At 53.5% G+C, this 17,180-nt stretch overlaps 4 protein-coding genes across 4 annotated transcripts in view; 2 read left to right on the top strand and 2 right to left on the bottom strand.

Annotated features, from left to right (window-relative positions):
- The window catches only part of EFTUD2 (elongation factor Tu GTP binding domain containing 2), a 37,340-nt gene extending 36,993 nt beyond the window's left edge, over positions 1–347 (bottom strand). Inside the window, exon 1 of the mRNA XM_010832425.1 lies at positions 163–347. The gene's annotated coding sequence lies outside the window, so the exon portion shown is untranslated. The remainder of the gene's footprint in view (positions 1–162) is intronic.
- A 169-nt stretch (positions 348–516) lies between these two features.
- Positions 517–5,333, top strand: CCDC103 (coiled-coil domain containing 103). Its single transcript, XM_010832424.1, has 4 exons — positions 517–616; positions 2,570–2,721; positions 3,400–3,532; positions 4,196–5,333. Exons 2-4 carry the CDS (start codon positions 2,579–2,581, stop codon positions 4,625–4,627), a joined length of 708 nt encoding a protein of 235 aa, XP_010830726.1. The 5' UTR covers positions 517–616; positions 2,570–2,578; the 3' UTR covers positions 4,628–5,333.
- Positions 5,334–5,691: 358 nt separating this feature from the next.
- On the top strand, positions 5,692–7,154 carry LOC104983018 (Ig-like V-type domain-containing protein FAM187A). The gene has a single exon (XM_010832511.1). The coding sequence runs from the start codon at positions 5,892–5,894 to the stop codon at positions 7,152–7,154; it is 1,263 nt and encodes a 420-aa protein (XP_010830813.1). The 5' UTR covers positions 5,692–5,891.
- Positions 7,155–7,884: 730 nt separating this feature from the next.
- GFAP (glial fibrillary acidic protein) lies at positions 7,885–17,174 on the bottom strand. Its single transcript, XM_010832423.1, has 9 exons — positions 16,774–17,174; positions 15,799–15,859; positions 15,506–15,601; positions 14,556–14,717; positions 13,090–13,215; positions 12,730–12,950; positions 11,893–11,936; positions 10,095–10,180; positions 7,885–9,485 (listed from the first exon to the last, which is right to left on the bottom strand). The coding sequence occupies exons 1-9, from the start codon at positions 17,163–17,165 to the stop codon at positions 9,444–9,446; spliced, it is 1,230 nt and encodes a 409-aa protein (XP_010830725.1). The 5' UTR covers positions 17,166–17,174; the 3' UTR covers positions 7,885–9,443.
- Positions 17,175–17,180: the final 6 nt, after the last annotated feature.

Genomic DNA, 17,180 nt, shown 5'->3' with positions numbered 1-17,180 from the left:
GGGGGGGGGGGGGGCTTTCATTCTCTATCCTACTCCACGCCTCAATTTACCCATCTGTAAAGTGAACGTGGCATATAACATATAGCATCTCTTCCAGATCTGACATTTAATTTCCCATTCCACCAGAGCAAGCCTCCCCTGACGCTGACCAGCGGCACTCACCTCCCGTTGCTCAGCCAAAAACTCCCAGTCGGCCGCTGGAGACCGTGCTTCCGCCCCACGCCGCCTCACCGCCTGCGCCCGCCGTTCGGAAGGACCCCACAGGCGCCGCGGTCGCGTTTCTTCCCGGGAGGGCAGCCCTCTGCCTGTGGACCAGCTCGGAGGAATCCCGGCTGCGGACACAAAAACCTGAGAAGAGGAACTGAGGGTCCCCAAACCACGGTGTGGGCTGCTCCAAAGAAACCGAGGCCTGAGGAGGCGTGAATCTGATCAGGCGCCTCGGGGCCACCCTGACCGGGGGGCCTTCGGGGCGATCACGTGGGAGGCTGTTGTAGCAGTTGCTAGGCAACCACAGCTGCTGGGCGTGGTCTACGCTGAGCTGACTTCGTCCGGCAGTATCTGGGTATCCCCAAAGAAAGAAAGAAAGGAAACCGAGGCCCCGGCTGCTGGGGTGAAGGTCAGAGGGCAGGAGGATTAAGTGTTCTAGATTTTCAGTGACTGGGAAAGACTCAGAACTAGGCAGGAGTCAGGACACCTGAGTTCAGTTCCTGGCCAGCCCACCCTACTTCTTGGTCTTTCGCTTACCCATGTTAGGGTGGAGGGTTGGTTTTAGACCTCCTGCTTCCGTGTTGGGGCTTCCCTGGTGGCTCAGACGGTAAAGAATCTGCCTGCAGTGCTGGAGACCTGGGTCAGGAAAATGCCCTGGAGGAGGAAATGGCAACCCACTCCAGTATTCTTGCCTGGGAGATCCCAGGGACTGAGGAGTTTGGTGGGGATGACTTCGCCACGTGATCTTTAGCTAATAGCTCGGAGCAGCAGTAGTAAGGTTTAGAAGGGTCTCACAGCAGTAAATGCGGATCCAAGATTAAAACTCGTATAGGTGATCTCTCTATAGAACGAATTAATCAGCCTCAGATATGCGGAAGTTGCAGAAGTACATAGACAGAACTAAAGAGGTTGCCCAAGTACCTAGAGATTTATGCTTCAGCCTTGGGCTGGACAGAGGGATTTGAAAACCGGAATCATTAAGCCCCTTCCTCTGTCGCGTCTGCTTGATTTCCTGCTCAATCATTGCATCTGGTTTCGGGTGGAAAGTATCTTTCCTCCTTAAAAGACATTTAAGGATGGGTGCTTCCCTGGTGGCTCAGATCGTAAAGAATCTGCCTGCAGTGTGGGAGACCCGGGTTGGATCCCTGGATCGGGAACATAACACTGGAGAAGGGAATGGCAACCCACTCCAGTATTCTTGCCTGGAGAATTCCATGGACAGAGCCGCCTTCAGTTCAGTTAAGTGCAGTCGCTCAGTCGTGTCCGACTCTTTGCGACCCCACGAACCGCAGCACGTCAGGCTTCCCTGTCCAACACCAACTCCTGGAGTCCACCCAAACCCATGTCCATCGAGTCGATGATACCATCCAAGAGCTGCCTGGTGGGCTACAATCCATGAGGTCGCAGCTGTGACAGGACAGAACGACTAATGCTTAACTTAGCAATGGGTGAATTTTTATCCCTGGGCTCAAGAATAGCTTACAGTAGTTCTGATTTTGTGAGGGCCTCTATCGCAACTTGTATATAGTGAGTCCTTGTGGAAATGTGAAGGAACTAAATTCTGAAATCAAAATGCTTCCTCAGCCAAAGCACCAATACTAAAATATTTTTAGAGACAGAATAAAAAAGAATGAAAAATTGCTATTTAAAACAATATGGATGGACCTAGAGGGTGTTATGCTAAGGTGTTATAGGGTATTACAGGGTATTTTAAGACAGAGAAAGTTAAATACTGCATGATTTCACTTATATGTGAAATCTAAAAAACAAAACAAGGAAAACAGAAAGATTCACAGATACTGAGAACACACTGGTGGTTGCTACAGGGGAAGGTAGCGGGGAGGAATGGATGAAATAGATTAAGAGGCACAAACTTCCAGCCATAAGATATATTGTTATGAGAATGTAACATACAAAATAGGGAATAAGTCAATAATATTGTAATAACTCTTAAATTATGACAGATGGTAACTAAACATTGTGGTGATCATCTGGTAATGTATATAAATGTTGAATTACTGTGTTGTACACCTGAAACTAATAAAACATTTAATGTCAATTAAATTCCAATTAAAAAATATTTTCAGAGGCAGAGAACAAAATTAAGATAAGGCACTAAATTGAAAGTCAAGACTGTTTTCGGCGACAACAAATCTTAAGTAAGACCTCACTGTGTGACTCAGCTCCCCTCTGTAAAACAGAACTAGATTTTTTTAACACCCCCCAAGATAAGTGACTAGATGTCCAGAGTGTTTTGGGGTCGTTTTGTTGGCTGGCAAAGAATCCAGATGCAAACGCCCACTACCCCCCCTATCCCTGATATTCGTCTTCTGTTTGACATTCATTTCCTTTGCCTTCCTAGGCAGGGGCCATGAAAAGGAATGACGTCATCAACTTCAAGGCTTTGGAGAAAGAGCTGCAGGCTGCACTCATTGCTGATGAGAAGTACAAACGGGAGAATGCTGCCAAGTTACGGGCAGTGGAACAGAAGGTAGCTTCCTATGAGGAATTCAGGTCAGCTTAATGCCATTTTTCTCAGGCTCTCCTGTTCTGGTTTACTATAGTGGATAAAAGCATGCACCTGGCCTCAGACCATTCTGGGCTCAGTCTTAGCCCTACCTTCTGCTACCTGTGTGCTGCTGCTGCTGCTAAGTCACTTCAGTCATGTCCGACTCTGTGTGACCCCATAGACGGCAGCCCACCAGGCTCCCCCGTCCCTGGGATTCTCCAGGCAAGAACACTGGAGTGGGTTGCCATTTCCTTCTCCAATGCATGAAAGTGAAAAGTGAAAGTGAAGTCGCTCAGTCAAGTCCGACCCTCAGCGACCCCATGGACTGCAGCCTACCAGGCTCCTCTGTCCATGGGATTTTCCAGGCAGGAGTACTGGAGTGGGGTGCCATTGCCTTCTCTGGCTACCTGTGTGATCTTATGCAAATTATTTTCCCTATCTGAGCCACTATTCCTCATCTGTAAGAGAGTGTAACTATTGTCATGATTAAACGTTATTGCACATAAGATTCTGAGCACGATACCTAACACATGGGAAGTGCTCAAAAGTTATCAGTTACTTTTGCTGTTATTTTTCTCATATGGGCTTGCCAACAGATCCAGCCTGTTTCATGCAGAGTCCAGCCACCTCATACTTACAGGCAGCATAAAGTCCATCCCCTAATCTCTGGCCTTTGCCCATAGGGGTATCGTCCTTGCATCACATCTGAAGCCGCTGGAACAGAAGGACAAGATGGGAGGAAAGAGGCCTGTGCCCTGGAACTGTCACACTAGTCAGGGAAGGCCCTCCCAGGATGAAACCAATGAACTCTCCCTGGTAGGTGAGGCCCAGCAGGAATCTCTGCCCTCAGCCTCCCATCCTATCTTACAACACATAGGTTTTCCTTGTGTCTCATGTAAAGCCAACAGAAACAACCTTCTGCCTCCAGTTCCAGAAAGAAAAGCAACCGGTGGGTGATGAAGCCCACACCTGCCAGATCAAGTCAGAAAGGTGTACTTGGCAGGCCCCTGTCCATCAGCCCTTGGCTTGCATTCCCAGATCACATTTGGGGTGCCCTGCCTTGGGTTATATGGTAGAGAATCTGATCCTCTCGCAGGGTTGGGAAGGAGATACAGCCTGTCAAACCCTGAACACTTGAGTTCTTTTTTCTCCTCCTGAAGTTTCCAAATACCTCCCACCCCCACCCTACTCAGAGTGAAGTCTGACTTACACTTGTAGAACAGGGCTATGTCCACACTCATCAGTAGGAAAGTCCTGGTACAGCTGAGAATCTCACATCATGGCCTGCATTTTTTCCTCTTGGGATCCTCCCTCCCCATCCCATCCCCTGTTCCTTCATCTGAAAATGAGGCCCACAGGGACTGCGGCCTTGCCAGTGCTCAGAGACCAATACCAGAACTGAAAACCCATGGGTTCCCCTTGCTGTCACAGAGCAGTTGGAAGAGCTCTGCACTCTCTTTCCCTTCCTTTGTGACCCAGGAGAAAACGCTCTTCCAGCCTGAGACCTCAGCCGAGTTCTACCGTGACTGGCGGCGACACTTGCGCAGCGGGCCAGAGCGCTATGAGGCCCTGCTGCAGCTCGGGGGCCCGAAGCTGGGCCGCCTCTTCCAGATGGACGTGGGGTTTGGACTTCTAGGGGAGATGCTGGTGGCGCTGGCTGATCACGTGAGGCCTGCTGATTGCTGGGCGGTGCTGGGGATCCTGCACAGCCTGGCCAGCACTGGGCGCTTCACCCTGAACCTGAGCCTGATGAGCCGTGCAGAGAGAGAGAGCTGCAGAGCCTTGTTTCAGAAGTTGCAGGCCATGGGCACCCCCAGCTCGGAGGGGCAGGGTCTGGGGGAGCAGCCGGGTGGGCTTCAGGAGGAGGAGGGTCTGCTGCAAGAGCTGCTGATGCTATACCACGTGGACTGATGGGACCATTTACCTTCAGAGGCCCCCACTGGTCATCAGAGGCATTTTTTGATGGTCTTGGGGGCTCTGCGGGACTCTAATCAGAAACCCACACTGGATTCCCTTTTGGATTTAGAATTTTCACAACCAAAGCAGGAACTGAATTTTCACTTTTCCCCCAGCCCCTTGGGGGCTTCATATTCTGAACTTTGTAGATCTACAGGATGGTCAAGGGCCAAGCTGAAAGACTTTTGCTTTCCACCCTTAGAGCCTGCCAGTCTGCTAGCCCATGGCCCTGAGATATGGGTGAGCACCCAACCAAACACTGGTACCACCCATTGCAGCCTCCACTCAAAACAAGGAAAAACCAAAATTGTTAATCCTCCGTGGTTAACAAATACTGATCTCCATAGTTCTTTTTTTTTAAATTGATTTTTATTGGAGTATAGTTGCCTTACAATGTTGTTAGTTTCCTCTGTATAGCAAAGTGAATCACTTATATATATATGTATTAGATTTCCTTCCCATTTAGGTGACCACAGAGCATTGAGTAGAGTTACCTGTGGTATACAGTAGATTCTCATTAGTTATCTATTTTATACATAGTAGTCTACATATGGTCAATCCCAATCTCCCAGTTCATCCTCCATAGCCCTTAAACAAGAGTATTCATCACCAGAAACCAATGAATGGACATTTAGTCAATAAATGATCAAATGCTACCTCATTTGAAGTGGAATATTTTTCTCCAGGGGCTGAGTTCCCATGCAGGTTGGGCCTGAGAAAGCCCCAAGCCTTCAGCTCAGGCCTGGCCAGCCTCCAGGTATCTTCAGATGGCCCGATGTGCAGGTGGGAGGGTTTCCTTCAACTCTCAGATTAACCAAAGGGAAGACCTTTCCACCAGGCAGGCAGGCAGGGCAGAGCCTGAAGCAGAAGGGCAGAGATTTTCCCGAACTTGTACCTGGGCCCTTGTTTCTTCTCCTGGCTTCCCCTGACCCAGTGTTCTAGAATGCTCGAGTTCTAGAAAGGGGAGAGGGAGCCAGATTCTAGAATGGTTTTCTCCTCAAGATCACATCTGGAACATGAGAAGGGCATCTTGTATGTTAACTAGGAATCAACTGCCTTGCCTATGGCAGCTTCCTCTGCAGACTGTTGCTTCTTTTCCTGGCTGCTTAATCCTTTCCTCATATAGATGCCTCCTCCCAGCAGTGATTGCTAGAAGCCCCATAGGCCTTTAGTGCCTCGGGTTTGCCCCCACCCCCTCTGACCCTTCCCTTGCACAGGCATGAACCTGGCCCACACCACTGTGCTCCTGTGGGCGTGGGGGAGCCTCCAGGCCTTTGAAATAGTGGAGAAAGAGAACATCTTTCAGAGGACCCCCTGCCCGGCTTTCCTGATGTTTGACAACGCGGCCTACCTGACCGACATGAGCTTCGAGCTCCCCTGCCCCTGCAAGCCGGAGGAGGTGTCCGCTGTCGTCTGGTACTATCAGAAGCACCTGGGCAGCAGCCACACCAAAGTGCTGACGGACTTTGATGGGCGGGTGCTGACGGAGGCCGCCCAGGTGCGCGTGGGCAGCGACATGCTGGTCCGCTTCAGCATCCGCATGTTCAGCCTCTTAGTCTTCCGGGCGCAGCCGGAAGACTCCGGGTTGTATTTTTGCGGCACCCGCAAGGGGGACTACTTTTACGCCTATGACGTGGACATCCAGAGCAGTGAGGGGATGGTGGCTACCTTCAAGGACCAGGGCCAGGAACCCTTGGAAGACGAGTACCACGGGAGCCTCCGCGTCTTCACCACCTTCTGGGAGTGGACCCCCTGCGACCGCTGCGGGGTGCGCGGGGAGCAGTGGCGTATCGGTCTGTGCTACCTGCAGAGCCCGGACCTCTCTCCCCGCTACCGCAAGATACTGCCCAACGTGGTGTCTTGCGGTTCGAGAGCTGTGCCCAGGCAGCTCCGGGCCAAGGCCAGCGACCACAACCCCGAGCTGCTGGTTCGGAGCTGCCTGATGCCCTGCGAGAAGAAGAAGGTCCAGGAGGGCGTGATGGCCATCTTCAACTATGTGTCCAAAGTGGGCAGCCGGCCCTGGTTGCCTCAGGTGCCCATTCAGTTCCACCAGCAGAGGCTGGGCCATGGACTCATCATCTCCTGCCCCGGGGCCCGGCCAGAGCACGCAGTGGCCTGGGACAAGGACCACCAGTACCTCTACCGCACGCAGTACCTGAAGGGCGTCAATGGGTCCATGAGGGTGTTCATCGACCACGGCAACCATCTTCACATCCGCTTCACCCAGCTGGAAGACCGGGGCATCTACTATTGCTGGCGGCAGGGCGAGCGCATTGCTGGGTTCCGACTGGGCGTGACATCTCCAGGTCGCTACCCGGTCTCCTTCTCCGACCCCGAGACTCGGGCCGCCCTGGGGCTCATTCTGATAGGCTACATGCTCATCACGGTCATCTTTATCAGCATTCACCTTTGTCGTTGCTGCTGTTACTTATTCCGTTTTTGTCCCAACTTCTCCCCCAGGCTCTCTCGCCCCCAGCTCTGAAGACCAGCTGTGCTCAAATGCGTTTGTTAAATGGTACCAGATGCCTCTGGTTGGGGGCGGGGCATGCGAACCTGCCCCCCATTTTCGTGAGCAAGTCTGGAACCTCATCTGGGAAGCAGGGAAGCCTGAGCAGGTGGGAGATGGGGAACTGAGTCCAGGATGGAAGTAGTCGGAGTGCACGTGTCTTCTGACTTAATGCTTAGAGAAGGAAGAAGGTAACCTAATATTTATCTGCTATCTGGTGTTGACTGTGTTTGATGAGCTTTATTTTCTTGCCTTCGTGGATTGCCAAGTGGGTGCTGTTTGAACTGAAGGTAGCAGAGAGAGGAAGAAAAGAGTTGGGGTACCTAGTATATCCTCTTTGTCTTCTTTCCCAGCCTCATCCCAGGACCAGCAGGTAGAAATGGTGAGTTTGGGAATAAAGGTAGAGGCCAGGACAGGAGAAATGGGTGAGGAAAGTGGAGAGTGAATTCAGGGCTTTCCTGAGAGATGGCACCCAGCCTGGGGCTGGAGGTGAGAAGAGGAGCCAGAAGCAAAGGCAGTGGGTGCATGGGGCACCAGGGCTGGAGAGCAGAGCAGGGTTGGAGGTGGGATTTGTCATGTGGCCATTTCTGGGGATGCTGGGAGCCCCAAGATGATCAGTGATAAGAAGCAAGTTGTGTCTTGCCTGAGGCTGCTTCCTGTCCTCTGCTCCAGCCTCAGCCTCCGCTGAACAGATCAGAGTCCACTCTGGGGAAGGCCACAGCAGTTGTCTTTATTTGTTGCATTTATGTCAGTGACTAAAGCCCGCAGCAATGCCCCAAAGGTTAGCAGCAGTGGGTGGCAGGAGGGAATGGGGGAAGGGTATGCAGTTAAGTCCCTCTGACTTGGACGGAGATGGGGACCCTGGAGTGGGCTTCAGAGCCCCACTTGTGGGCACTGATCATCTCATGCCCGCTAGTCTCCCTGTGAACAGCAGAACAGGTACTCAGGGTGAAAGTGTCTGCCCCAAGCTTTCCTGCCTCCAGGCTGCAGGAACACAAACCAGTGTCTTTACTCTGCATGGGCCTCAGGTTCCAAATCATAAAATAAAGTGCTACCTAAAACATGGGGAGGTGGGTATGTTTTGTATTTGACTAAGAGGGGACTACAGGGGCCTTGGTTTAGGGAAGAGCAGTGATCACTGTGGGGAGAGGAGGTTGGGTGGCAACAGAGGCTTCGCCTAGCAGTGTTTCCTGGGTCAGGTGGCAGTTGCAGGGGCTCACAGGCCTGGATGGACAAGGTTTACAAAGCAAGGAAAGGGCCTTGAGGGCTGGGACAAAGCAGGCCCCACTCCCATGAACAGCAGCCTCTTCCTTTCCTGTGTCAGCATCTTCAAGAGGATAAGTCACTTTCTTGATTCCCACGACCCAAAGGCCAAGTGTAACTGCTCACCCACGACCCCAACTCTGATGTCTAGCATCATCCCAAGCGCTGCCCCCACCATCTCTACCTGCTCACTCCAGCCTGTATTGGAGTCCTCCTGGGCTTGACCTCTCTGTACCCACAGCAATGGGCAAGGCCCCCTTCTACTCCCTCCCAGCACCCCTTTCCTCTGCACTTACACTATACTTCCCCCAAGCACAGAGAATCAAGCTCACACGGGCCCACGGCATGCCCATGTGGCAGCTCAGTGGGCCTGAGACACTCGATGCATCGCTCAGGAGGCCCCTCTGCGATCTGAGCAGGCCAGGAATTCTGTCTGCTGACTCTCCCAGTTGGCAGGATAGCCCCACCTACCCTCAGACTGGTCAGAGTCAGTCTAGAAGAATAAGCCTCTGGCCAAGGCCACCTTGCCTTGGGGACTTCCTCTGCTTGTCTCAGACTCTCAGTTTTCCTCTAGCAGCTCAAGGAAACTCGAAGGCCCCATTCTGGAGGCCCCAGACACCTCCAGCTCTGGCAACAGTTGCCATGGCAACAGAGGTTCGGGATACGGAGGGCAGGGTGATTTATGAGGTCTCTCTGCCCTCCCCGCTTTCTCTCCTCCCTCCCAATTCTAGCCCAAGCTGCTGGCCGTGCCCCTCCAGGCCACCCTTTGGGGTGAGTGCCCTGTTAGTGTTGCTGGGTGTGGGGTGGGTGCTGTCTGACAGGCTTAATGCTGCTGGAGCCTAGGGTGGCAAGCTGGCATAGAAGATGGAGCAGGAAGAGGAGCAACTGGATTGGGTGGGAACTCAATTCTGGGGAAATTAACTAGCAGAGAAGGGACAGCTACCCTGACTCCTGCTACAGATGCCTCACATGGTGGGGCAGTGACCGCCAGATGAGTCCTGCTCACATCACATCCTTGTGCTCCTGCTTGGACTCCTTAATGACCTGAAGGGGACACAGAAGGTGCCACACAGTTAGGAGCTCACACAGACTCCAGGTCCACCACGGTTAGGCAATGTGACCTGGGACAAGTTCCCAGCCTTCCAACTTTTCTATGATAGTAACCGGAACGCCACCACGCGGCAGTCAGAGGGGGAAACGAGCTAATCCTGTCAAACATCTAGCAAACAGCCGCCTGGCACATGCTGAGCTGCCGTTGTAAGCTTAGCTAGTTTTGTTGCTGGTACGGTGGGGAGGGGATATGCCCAATCTCCTCTTCCCATTCTTCTGCCAGGTCCCTTTCACCAAGCTGAAAGTTGAAAGTTGGGAGTGAAAGTTACTAATTTTCTTTCTCTCTCCCCCAGGCCTGTGGGGGCATCTGAGTCTGAGGGTGAGAAAGGGAGAAAGAAGGTGAATCAGGACCCTGTCCCGTGGCCTAAGCATCTAGGCTGCCCTTAGTGTAGGGACTGGGTAATGGAATTATATCCGGGCTCTTTCCCCTCTTCCAGAGCCTCCCAGAGGAACTCTTGGGAGGTATGGAGAACCTTCTATATGCCAGTCTAGGCTTTCTCCTGGAGCCTTCTGGGACCAGAATCTTGGGCCTGCCCTCCTCACCTCTCCATCCCGCATCTCCACAGTCTTCACCACAATGTTCCTCTTGAGGTGGCCTTCTGACACGGACTTGGTGTCCAGGCTGGTTTCTGCAGACATGAGGAGAGGAGGCCTCCATAGGTTCTCAGAGCCCTAGACATCCTCTCCCACCCTTGGTTTCTCCCTGAGACCCCTAATCGTGAGTACAAAAGCCAATCCAACCAGAGAAGTCCTAGGCTCTCCCAGAGGGGCTGGCAACCTCCTGAGTCCCCATGGTGCCAAGCAAGCCCTCACTGCCCTGCTTGCTGTCTTGGCCTGGCTGCATTTCAGCCCCTCTGCAGTCCCTCACCTGGCCCCTGGCTCCCTGGCAACCCAGCATCATGCCAAGGAAAGAGCATGTGGTTATTGAAGTCAGGCAGGCCAGAGCTTGAGTCCCAGCTCAGCCACACGACTCTGGGTAAGTTAATTTACCTCTTCCAAACTCAGTGTCCTCATCTACAAAATGGGGATGCTGCTGCCTACTTCTCTAGGTGGAAGTAGTGAGTCAGTTAACTGAAATAATGTGTTTAAAACAATGGGCACGGATTCATGTTCTATACGCATGGGTCCCTCTCCCATCCCTCTTCCCTTTTCCTGCTTCTCTCTGCCACTTCTCTAGGACCCTTTTCTATCTGGCATGTGGCAGTATTGCCTCTACCTGGCCTGCTGGTTAACTCTTCTGATACTGAACTAAGCCCTAGGACATGCATAGCTAGTGTTCCTAAATTTCTAGTCCAGAAGAATTATATTTTCCCTCAGCTGAGAATTGAGGGCCACATACAAGTAAGAAGTAATTTATTCCCCCCTGCAGAGAGAAAAATATAATATGTCACACTCACTAATGTTTACTATTAAGAGCAGGGGACATAAAACTTTATTCACTCCAAGAGCAGCAATCTAGAGGGAAATAATCCTCTGGGCTGAATCAACCCTGAACTGAACAACCGAGGCTCAGGGAAAGAGGAATCGGGCCAAGAGCCTGGCCGCCAGGCACCGTGAGACTCTAGGGGCCCTCCCGGTGATGGGAAGAGGTGAGGCAGAAGCTGGTGTTTGCTCAGAGGCCCAGAGCATCTCAGCTGAGTGCCCGAGGACTTAGCACCTTGAACACCGGCCAACTCTACTACGTTAATGTACATTTACCCTGTGCCAGGTCCTGGAATGGGTGCTGAGATTGCTGGGGAAATGACATAGGGTTGGCCCTTTAGGGAAACCTGGGAGGAGAGAGCTCAAGAAGATGGGGATAGTGGGCTTGGTGAGCTTGCTCCCTATCAAGCTGAGAAAAGCACCATGTCTAAAAGGCAGGCAGCTAACCGAGAGCCGGCGGGGCTCCATCTACAACCTGGTGAGCCTGAATTGGTATAACTTGTATTGTGAGGCTTTTGAGATGTCTTGTGACCTTGTGACTTTCCCCTTCTTTGGTGCTTTTGCCCCCTGTAGTGACAAGCAGTTAAAAAAACACACAAACATCAAACACTCAACTGGACAGGGATCTGCAGACAGGAGAGAGGTTAAGACCCTCACTCAGTTCTGCAGTGGAATGGGGAGTGGGCATGGGAGGAGGGACAAAGGGCAGAGCAGGACAGGAGTGGCTGCAAGCCCCACCTGGAATGCTCTGGGATGGTGTGTTCTGACTGGAAGTTGTGCCGTGAATAATGAAGGTCCCCACAGAGAGCATTGGGCCCCTCTGCCCTGGTCCTTGGCCTCAGACCAGAAGAGCAACCCACAGGCCTAGGGGAGGGGGCGGGAATCCAACACTCTGCCCACAAAACCCTGTTCTACTGACCTCGGATCTGCAGGTTGGAGAAGGTCTGCACAGGAATGGTGATGCTGAAAGACAGCAGGAGGAGAGGGGTGACCAGCCTGCCAGAGGACATTCCCAGGCCAGATTCTGGTCCAGGGTCGTCATGATAGCTTCGAGGCCCTTTTCCTTGCCAGGAAAGGCAGACCCCCATCTCTTAGCTTCTCCAGCAGCCAATACACTCCCGGGGCTGTAAGAGCTCTGGGTGTTATAAGTAAGGGGAACATCTCCATTCTAAAGAGAGTGAGTGCTCTGAGGATGACTGCAGGGAGGGGAGAGCAATGAAGAGAGTTCCCAGGAGGCAGAGGAGATTGGTCAGCAGAAAAGAAGTCCAGTCTTTGTTGGGAGGGTGGGGAGTGAGCCTTTTAGTTTGGAAGATAACCCAAGTCCTTACCCTAGGATCTGATCAACATGGGCTGAATTGAATCCATCCATTCATTCACCAGGCATTTATGAATACCAACTGTGTTTTAGGTGAGCACTGTGCTGGGCGCTGGGATAGGAGGGGGCTGGTCACGAGGCTGAATAAGACAGTCCCTGATGGGGCTTCCCAGGTGGCGCAGTGGTAAAGAACACACCTGCCAAAGCAGGAGACATAAGAGACGTGGGTTCTATCCCTGGGTCGGGAAGACCCGCTGGAGAAGGAAATGGCAACTCACTCCAGTATTCTTGCCTGGGAAATCCCATAGACATAGGAACCTGACGGGCTAACATCTATGGGAGTCGCAAAGAGGTGGACATGTCCGAGCACACATGCACGCATGAAGGGAGCAAGGCGACTCTGGGGCGGGGCAGTAGGGCAGGCGGCCTGTCTGGGCTCACCGGTTCTCCTCGCCCTCTAGCAGCTTCCTGTAGGTGGCGATCTCGATGTCCAGGGCCAGTTTGACGTTGAGCAGATCCTGGTATTCCTGCAGGTGGCGCGCCATCTCGTCCTTGAGGCTCTGCCCCTCTTCCTCCAGCCGGGCCAGCGCCTCCTGGTAACTCGCCGCCTCCCGCGCGTGGCGCTCCTCTTGCTCACGCATCTGCCGCTCCAGGGACTCGTTCTGTGGGTGGAGCCGGACCGTTCCCCGAGACCCCGCCCCAAGTAACTTTTCAGAGCTCCGCCCCAGACGGTCCTTCAGCATCTGCTAGGGCTGTAGGTCCCAGGTCCCCTCCTCCGCCTGCGGCCCCGCCTGTGCTCACCGTGCCTCGCAAGGACTCCAGGTCGCAGGTCAAGGCCTGCAGCTGCCGCCGGTAGTCGTTGGCCTCATGCTTGGCCTGGCGGAGCAGCTCCGCGTTGCGGGCGGCGGCGTCGTTGAGGTCCGCAAACTAGATGAGGAGAGGGCTTTATGCTGGAGGGCGGTCTGGGGCCGCATATCGCGGGAGCTTAGTGGGCCCCGGGGGTTGGTACGCAGTCTGGAGGATCAGGGAGATGGGCCGGACGGTAGGGTTGTTTTCCAGCCCACCCCACGCCATTGGCACTGGGTGGGATTATTCACAGTCACCCGTGGCCCATGGACACAGACACTGCCACTTCTCTAGCATCTAGCTCAGTGCCTGATGAGGGAACGCATGAATGAGCAGAGGGTGTCACAGAGCCCAGACTCTCCAGTAGCTCCATCCTTGGGACTGAATCCTGTCCTCCTCGGTCACACACAGGGAGCTCTGGTGAGCAGAGACCAGGTCCTAATAACCCTCTCTCCCCCAGCCTGCACTGAATCCCTCATGGCTCCATCACGCCTTAACCTGCTCAGAACCATCACTGACTTCTGCCACTTACACTCCTCAGCTCCATGCCCTGGGCCAGGATCTCCGGGCCCCCACTCTTCTGTGCTTTATGGCCTCTACTCAGGCTGTGTCCTGCATGCCCTTCCTGAACACCCTTTCTCTCTTCTCTTTATGTTCATAGGCTGCCAGTCCCGCCTGGCTCCACTGCCTCCCATGAAATCCGTCCTGCTCCCACATTGCGTATAAACCCTGCCCTGCTGTGTTCTTCATAGACATCAGACTGAGTGAAATCACATCTCCCTGGTCAGATGTGTCTCTGTATGCTGGGCAGAGCCTGGCATGCAGCAGATGCTCAATAACCCAGGATGCAGACGGCAGAAGCATCAAGAATGTGGGCTTGGGACTTCCTTGGCAGTCCAATGGTTAAAGCCCCACCCTTCGAATGCGGGAGGCATGGGTTTGATCCCTGGTCAAGGAACTAACATCCCACATGCTTCGAGGCATGACCAAAAAAGCCCCCCAGATAAACAGTTAAAAAAAAAGAATACAGGCTCTTAAGTGAGACAGCTAGGGTTAGAAATCCAGCTCTATTGCTTAGGAGCTGTGTGAGTTTGGTCAAATTGGTTAATCTCTCTGGACTTTAGTTCTGTCATCTATCAAAGAACAGTACCTACTTCATGGTAAGATAATCCTTGCAAAGCATAGGGCCTAAACACAAGAGTGTTGGCTAGTAGTCAATAGCAACAGATACTAATAAGTACTTATTGGAAGTAATACTGCCTGTATGACCCTGGGCAAGTCGCCTCACTTCTTTGGTGAAGGTCAGTCACTCAAAGAGGATCCTCTCCCAGCTTCCTCCACCCTCCTTCCCTGATTCTTTTGTATGGAGCCAGGAGGGCTGCCTGGAGAAGGCAGGCTGCCCCAAAGTCAGGGCTACCTACCTTGGACCGGTACCACTCCTCCGCCTCATGCATGTTGCTGGATGCCACTGCCTCATACTGTGTGCGGATCTCTCTCAGGGCCGCTGTGAGGTCAGGCTTGGCTACATCCATCTCCACGTGGACCTGCTGCTGGGCCAGCTGCTCCTGGAGCTCCCGCACCTCCTGGCCAGGGTGAGAGAAGGGTTGCCAGGCCTCAGGGACCAGCTGCAACTGGGGCTTCCCCCTAGCATCATGCCCTCTTCTTTCTGCCCCTTGGACACGAACATTGGCTAGGGGAGATGGGATGCTCCTAGTTGGAGGAAATGGCGTTGTCCAGGATAAGGGAAGAAGGGGGTTAGTTTGGGGGCCCCAGGGTGTCCTCCTCCCAGGCCTGGAAGTCAGGAGCGCTGGAAGCGTGTCTGTGTTCTCGTGAAAGAATGTCTTAGTCCTGTAGTGTGGATGTGCCTATGGGTTCCTGGGTTCCCTGAGCCCATGGATTCTGAATCTATTATCTGAAGTCAGAGCTCAGTGGGGTCTTTTTTTTTTTTTAATGTATGGCTGTCATTTCAATGGAAAGAGATGGCAGAGGGAGTGGAGTCATAGAGACCAACTGTGTGACCTTAGCACATTCTTTAACCTCTCTGGGCTTCGGGGTTCTCCTCTGTGAAAAGGAGATAACACTGGAACCACCCCTATCTCACAGGGCTGTAGTGAAGAAGAATGAGGCAACAGGGCCCACTTTAAGTGGAGTGTGTGTCGAGGTGCATCTTACCGGGGGCTGGGGGTGCTCTCTTATCTGTCTCTAGCTCTGCCTCCCTCAGTCTCTCTCTGCATCTCTTTCTCTGTTTCTCATTTTCTTTCTCTGTCAGTGTGTCCCTTTCTCTCTCTGAATATCTGTCTCTGTCTCCCCATCTCTTTCCCTCAGTTCCAGTCTCTGTGTTGGCCTTTTTTCCCCTTCTTCCCGATCTTACCTCCTCATGGATCTTCCTCAAGAACCGGATTTCCTCCTCCAGAGACTCAATCTTCCTCTCCAGATCCAGACGGGCCAGGGTGGCTTCATCTGCTTCCTGGAGCAGGGTGGGGCAAAGGGCCACTCTGACCCCAGACTCGTCCTGTCTGCTCCCTAGTCTAATCTGATCTCTCCTTTTGCGGCTGGTGGGGGGCAGGGAGAGCACGTTGCTCTGGAGGGCTGGGCTTAGGGACTGTGTTGGGTGGGCTGCCATCAACATTTTCCCCCTCCCCAATCCCTCCTCACCACCCTGACCTGTCGATAGGCAGCCAGGTTGTTCTCAGCCTCCAGCCTCTGGTTGGTTTCATCCTGGAGCCTGAGGTAGGGAGACACACTCCTGGGTCTGGGCTCTTCTGACGACTATGGGGACCCCTCCCCTGATCTCCCTGCCAGAGAGATACTCTCCCACCCTCAGGACCAGAGGAGCAGGAGGAGTGAGGGGCAGAAGTATTCTAGACAGAGCCTTGGCCAGAAGGATGAGCAGACAAGAGCCTGTGCTTTAAGTCATTACCAAGGTGCCTTATCAGGGTTGCTGCACCTGCTCCTGCTCACACAGGCGCTTCCACCAACCTATACTCATTCCTGCCATACACACACACACACACACACACACACGTCTTCTCACACTTGAAGTCACACACGCATACTCTGCCAGCTCGGCAAGGACCATGCCCCTGGCATTTCCTGTGACCTTCAGAAATGGGTTTATTAAGATCTCCACCTTACAGCTGTGCAAGTTGAAGCACCTTGACTAGGGTCGTACGCTGGGGACAGGCAGAGTTACCTGTGTTCTGAAGCCAGGCTTACCTGCTGTCTCCACTATTGCCTGTATCCCAGCCCAGTCCTCCTGGTGCACCCCCATCTTCCCTTCCAATTCCTCCTCTAGACAGAGCTAAAAATAAGTGTATTCTCTGTGCACAGTCACAAGGCCCTGCAGTGAATAAAACTCAGAGAGACTGCCCACTAGGATCCCTGACTGTCCGCTTTCCTCAGTGGGAAGGTGCTGACGGTACAGCGGCTCCCTGGCAGGTTTTTGGGAATCAGATCCCTGGAAACCAGACTCTGAGCCTCGTCCCAGGCCCTCCATCATCTGGGAACAAGGATCGCCCTCCTTCCTAAAGGTGGGAAACAGGAACAGGAAGGCAGAGCCCCGCCTGAGACCTGCAGGCGCCCCCTCCCGGGACTCAGTCCTCCCGGTTCAGGAGGCCCCTCTGTGGCTCCTCTCCTCACTTCTGCCTCAAGGTGCCCAGGTCCTGTGCCAGGTTGTCCCTCTCCACCTCGAGCCGGGCGCTGTTGGCGGTGAGTTGATCGAGCCGCAGGCGCAGCTCGCGCAGCTCCGCCTGGTAGACGTCGGCCAGCTTGGTGGGCTCCTTGGCCCGCAGCTGGTTGAGCTCGGCAGCCAGCGCCTTGTTCTGCTGCTCCAGGAAGCGCACCTTCTCAATGTAGCTGGCGAAGCGGTCATTGAGCTCCATCATCTCTGCCCTCTCGCTGGCCCGGGTCTCCTTGAAGCCGGAGTTGAGTGCCCCGGCCAGGGAGAAGTCCACCCGGGCTGGGAGTGGAGGCGGCATTCGAGCCAGGGACAGGCGGGTGCCGGGACCCAGGCGGCGGCCCCCCACCACCATCTCTGAGGAGGAGAC

The sequence above is a fragment of the Bison bison genome, unplaced genomic scaffold (genome assembly GCF_000754665.1).
Source record: "Bison bison bison isolate TAMUID 2011002044 unplaced genomic scaffold, Bison_UMD1.0 scf7180017861046, whole genome shotgun sequence".
Taxonomy (NCBI): Eukaryota; Metazoa; Chordata; class Mammalia; order Artiodactyla; family Bovidae; genus Bison; species Bison bison.
Note: the sequence above shows the minus strand (reverse complement) of the source record. Positions and strands in the feature narration are given on the sequence as shown.

Coding starts and splice junctions, on each gene's coding strand:
- LOC104983018 (XM_010832511.1), top strand. CDS start 5,892: ATGAACCTGGCCCACACCACTGTGCTCCTGTGGGCGTGGGGGAGCCTC.
- GFAP (XM_010832423.1), bottom strand. CDS start 17,165: ATGGTGGTGGGGGGCCGCCGCCTGGGTCCCGGCACCCGCCTGTCCCTG. Junction 15,860..16,773: donor CTGGGCACCTTGAGGCAGAA/GTGAGGAGAGGA, acceptor TCCCTACCTCAG/GCTCCAGGATGAAACCAACC. Junction 13,216..14,555: donor AGGAGTGGTACCGGTCCAAG/GTAGGTAGCCCT, acceptor CTCCTCATCTAG/TTTGCGGACCTCAACGACGC.
- CCDC103 (XM_010832424.1), top strand. CDS start 2,579: ATGAAAAGGAATGACGTCATCAACTTCAAGGCTTTGGAGAAAGAGCTG. Junction 2,722..3,399: donor GCTTCCTATGAGGAATTCAG/GTCAGCTTAATG, acceptor CTTTGCCCATAG/GGGTATCGTCCTTGCATCAC. Junction 3,533..4,195: donor AAACCAATGAACTCTCCCTG/GTAGGTGAGGCC, acceptor TTTGTGACCCAG/GAGAAAACGCTCTTCCAGCC.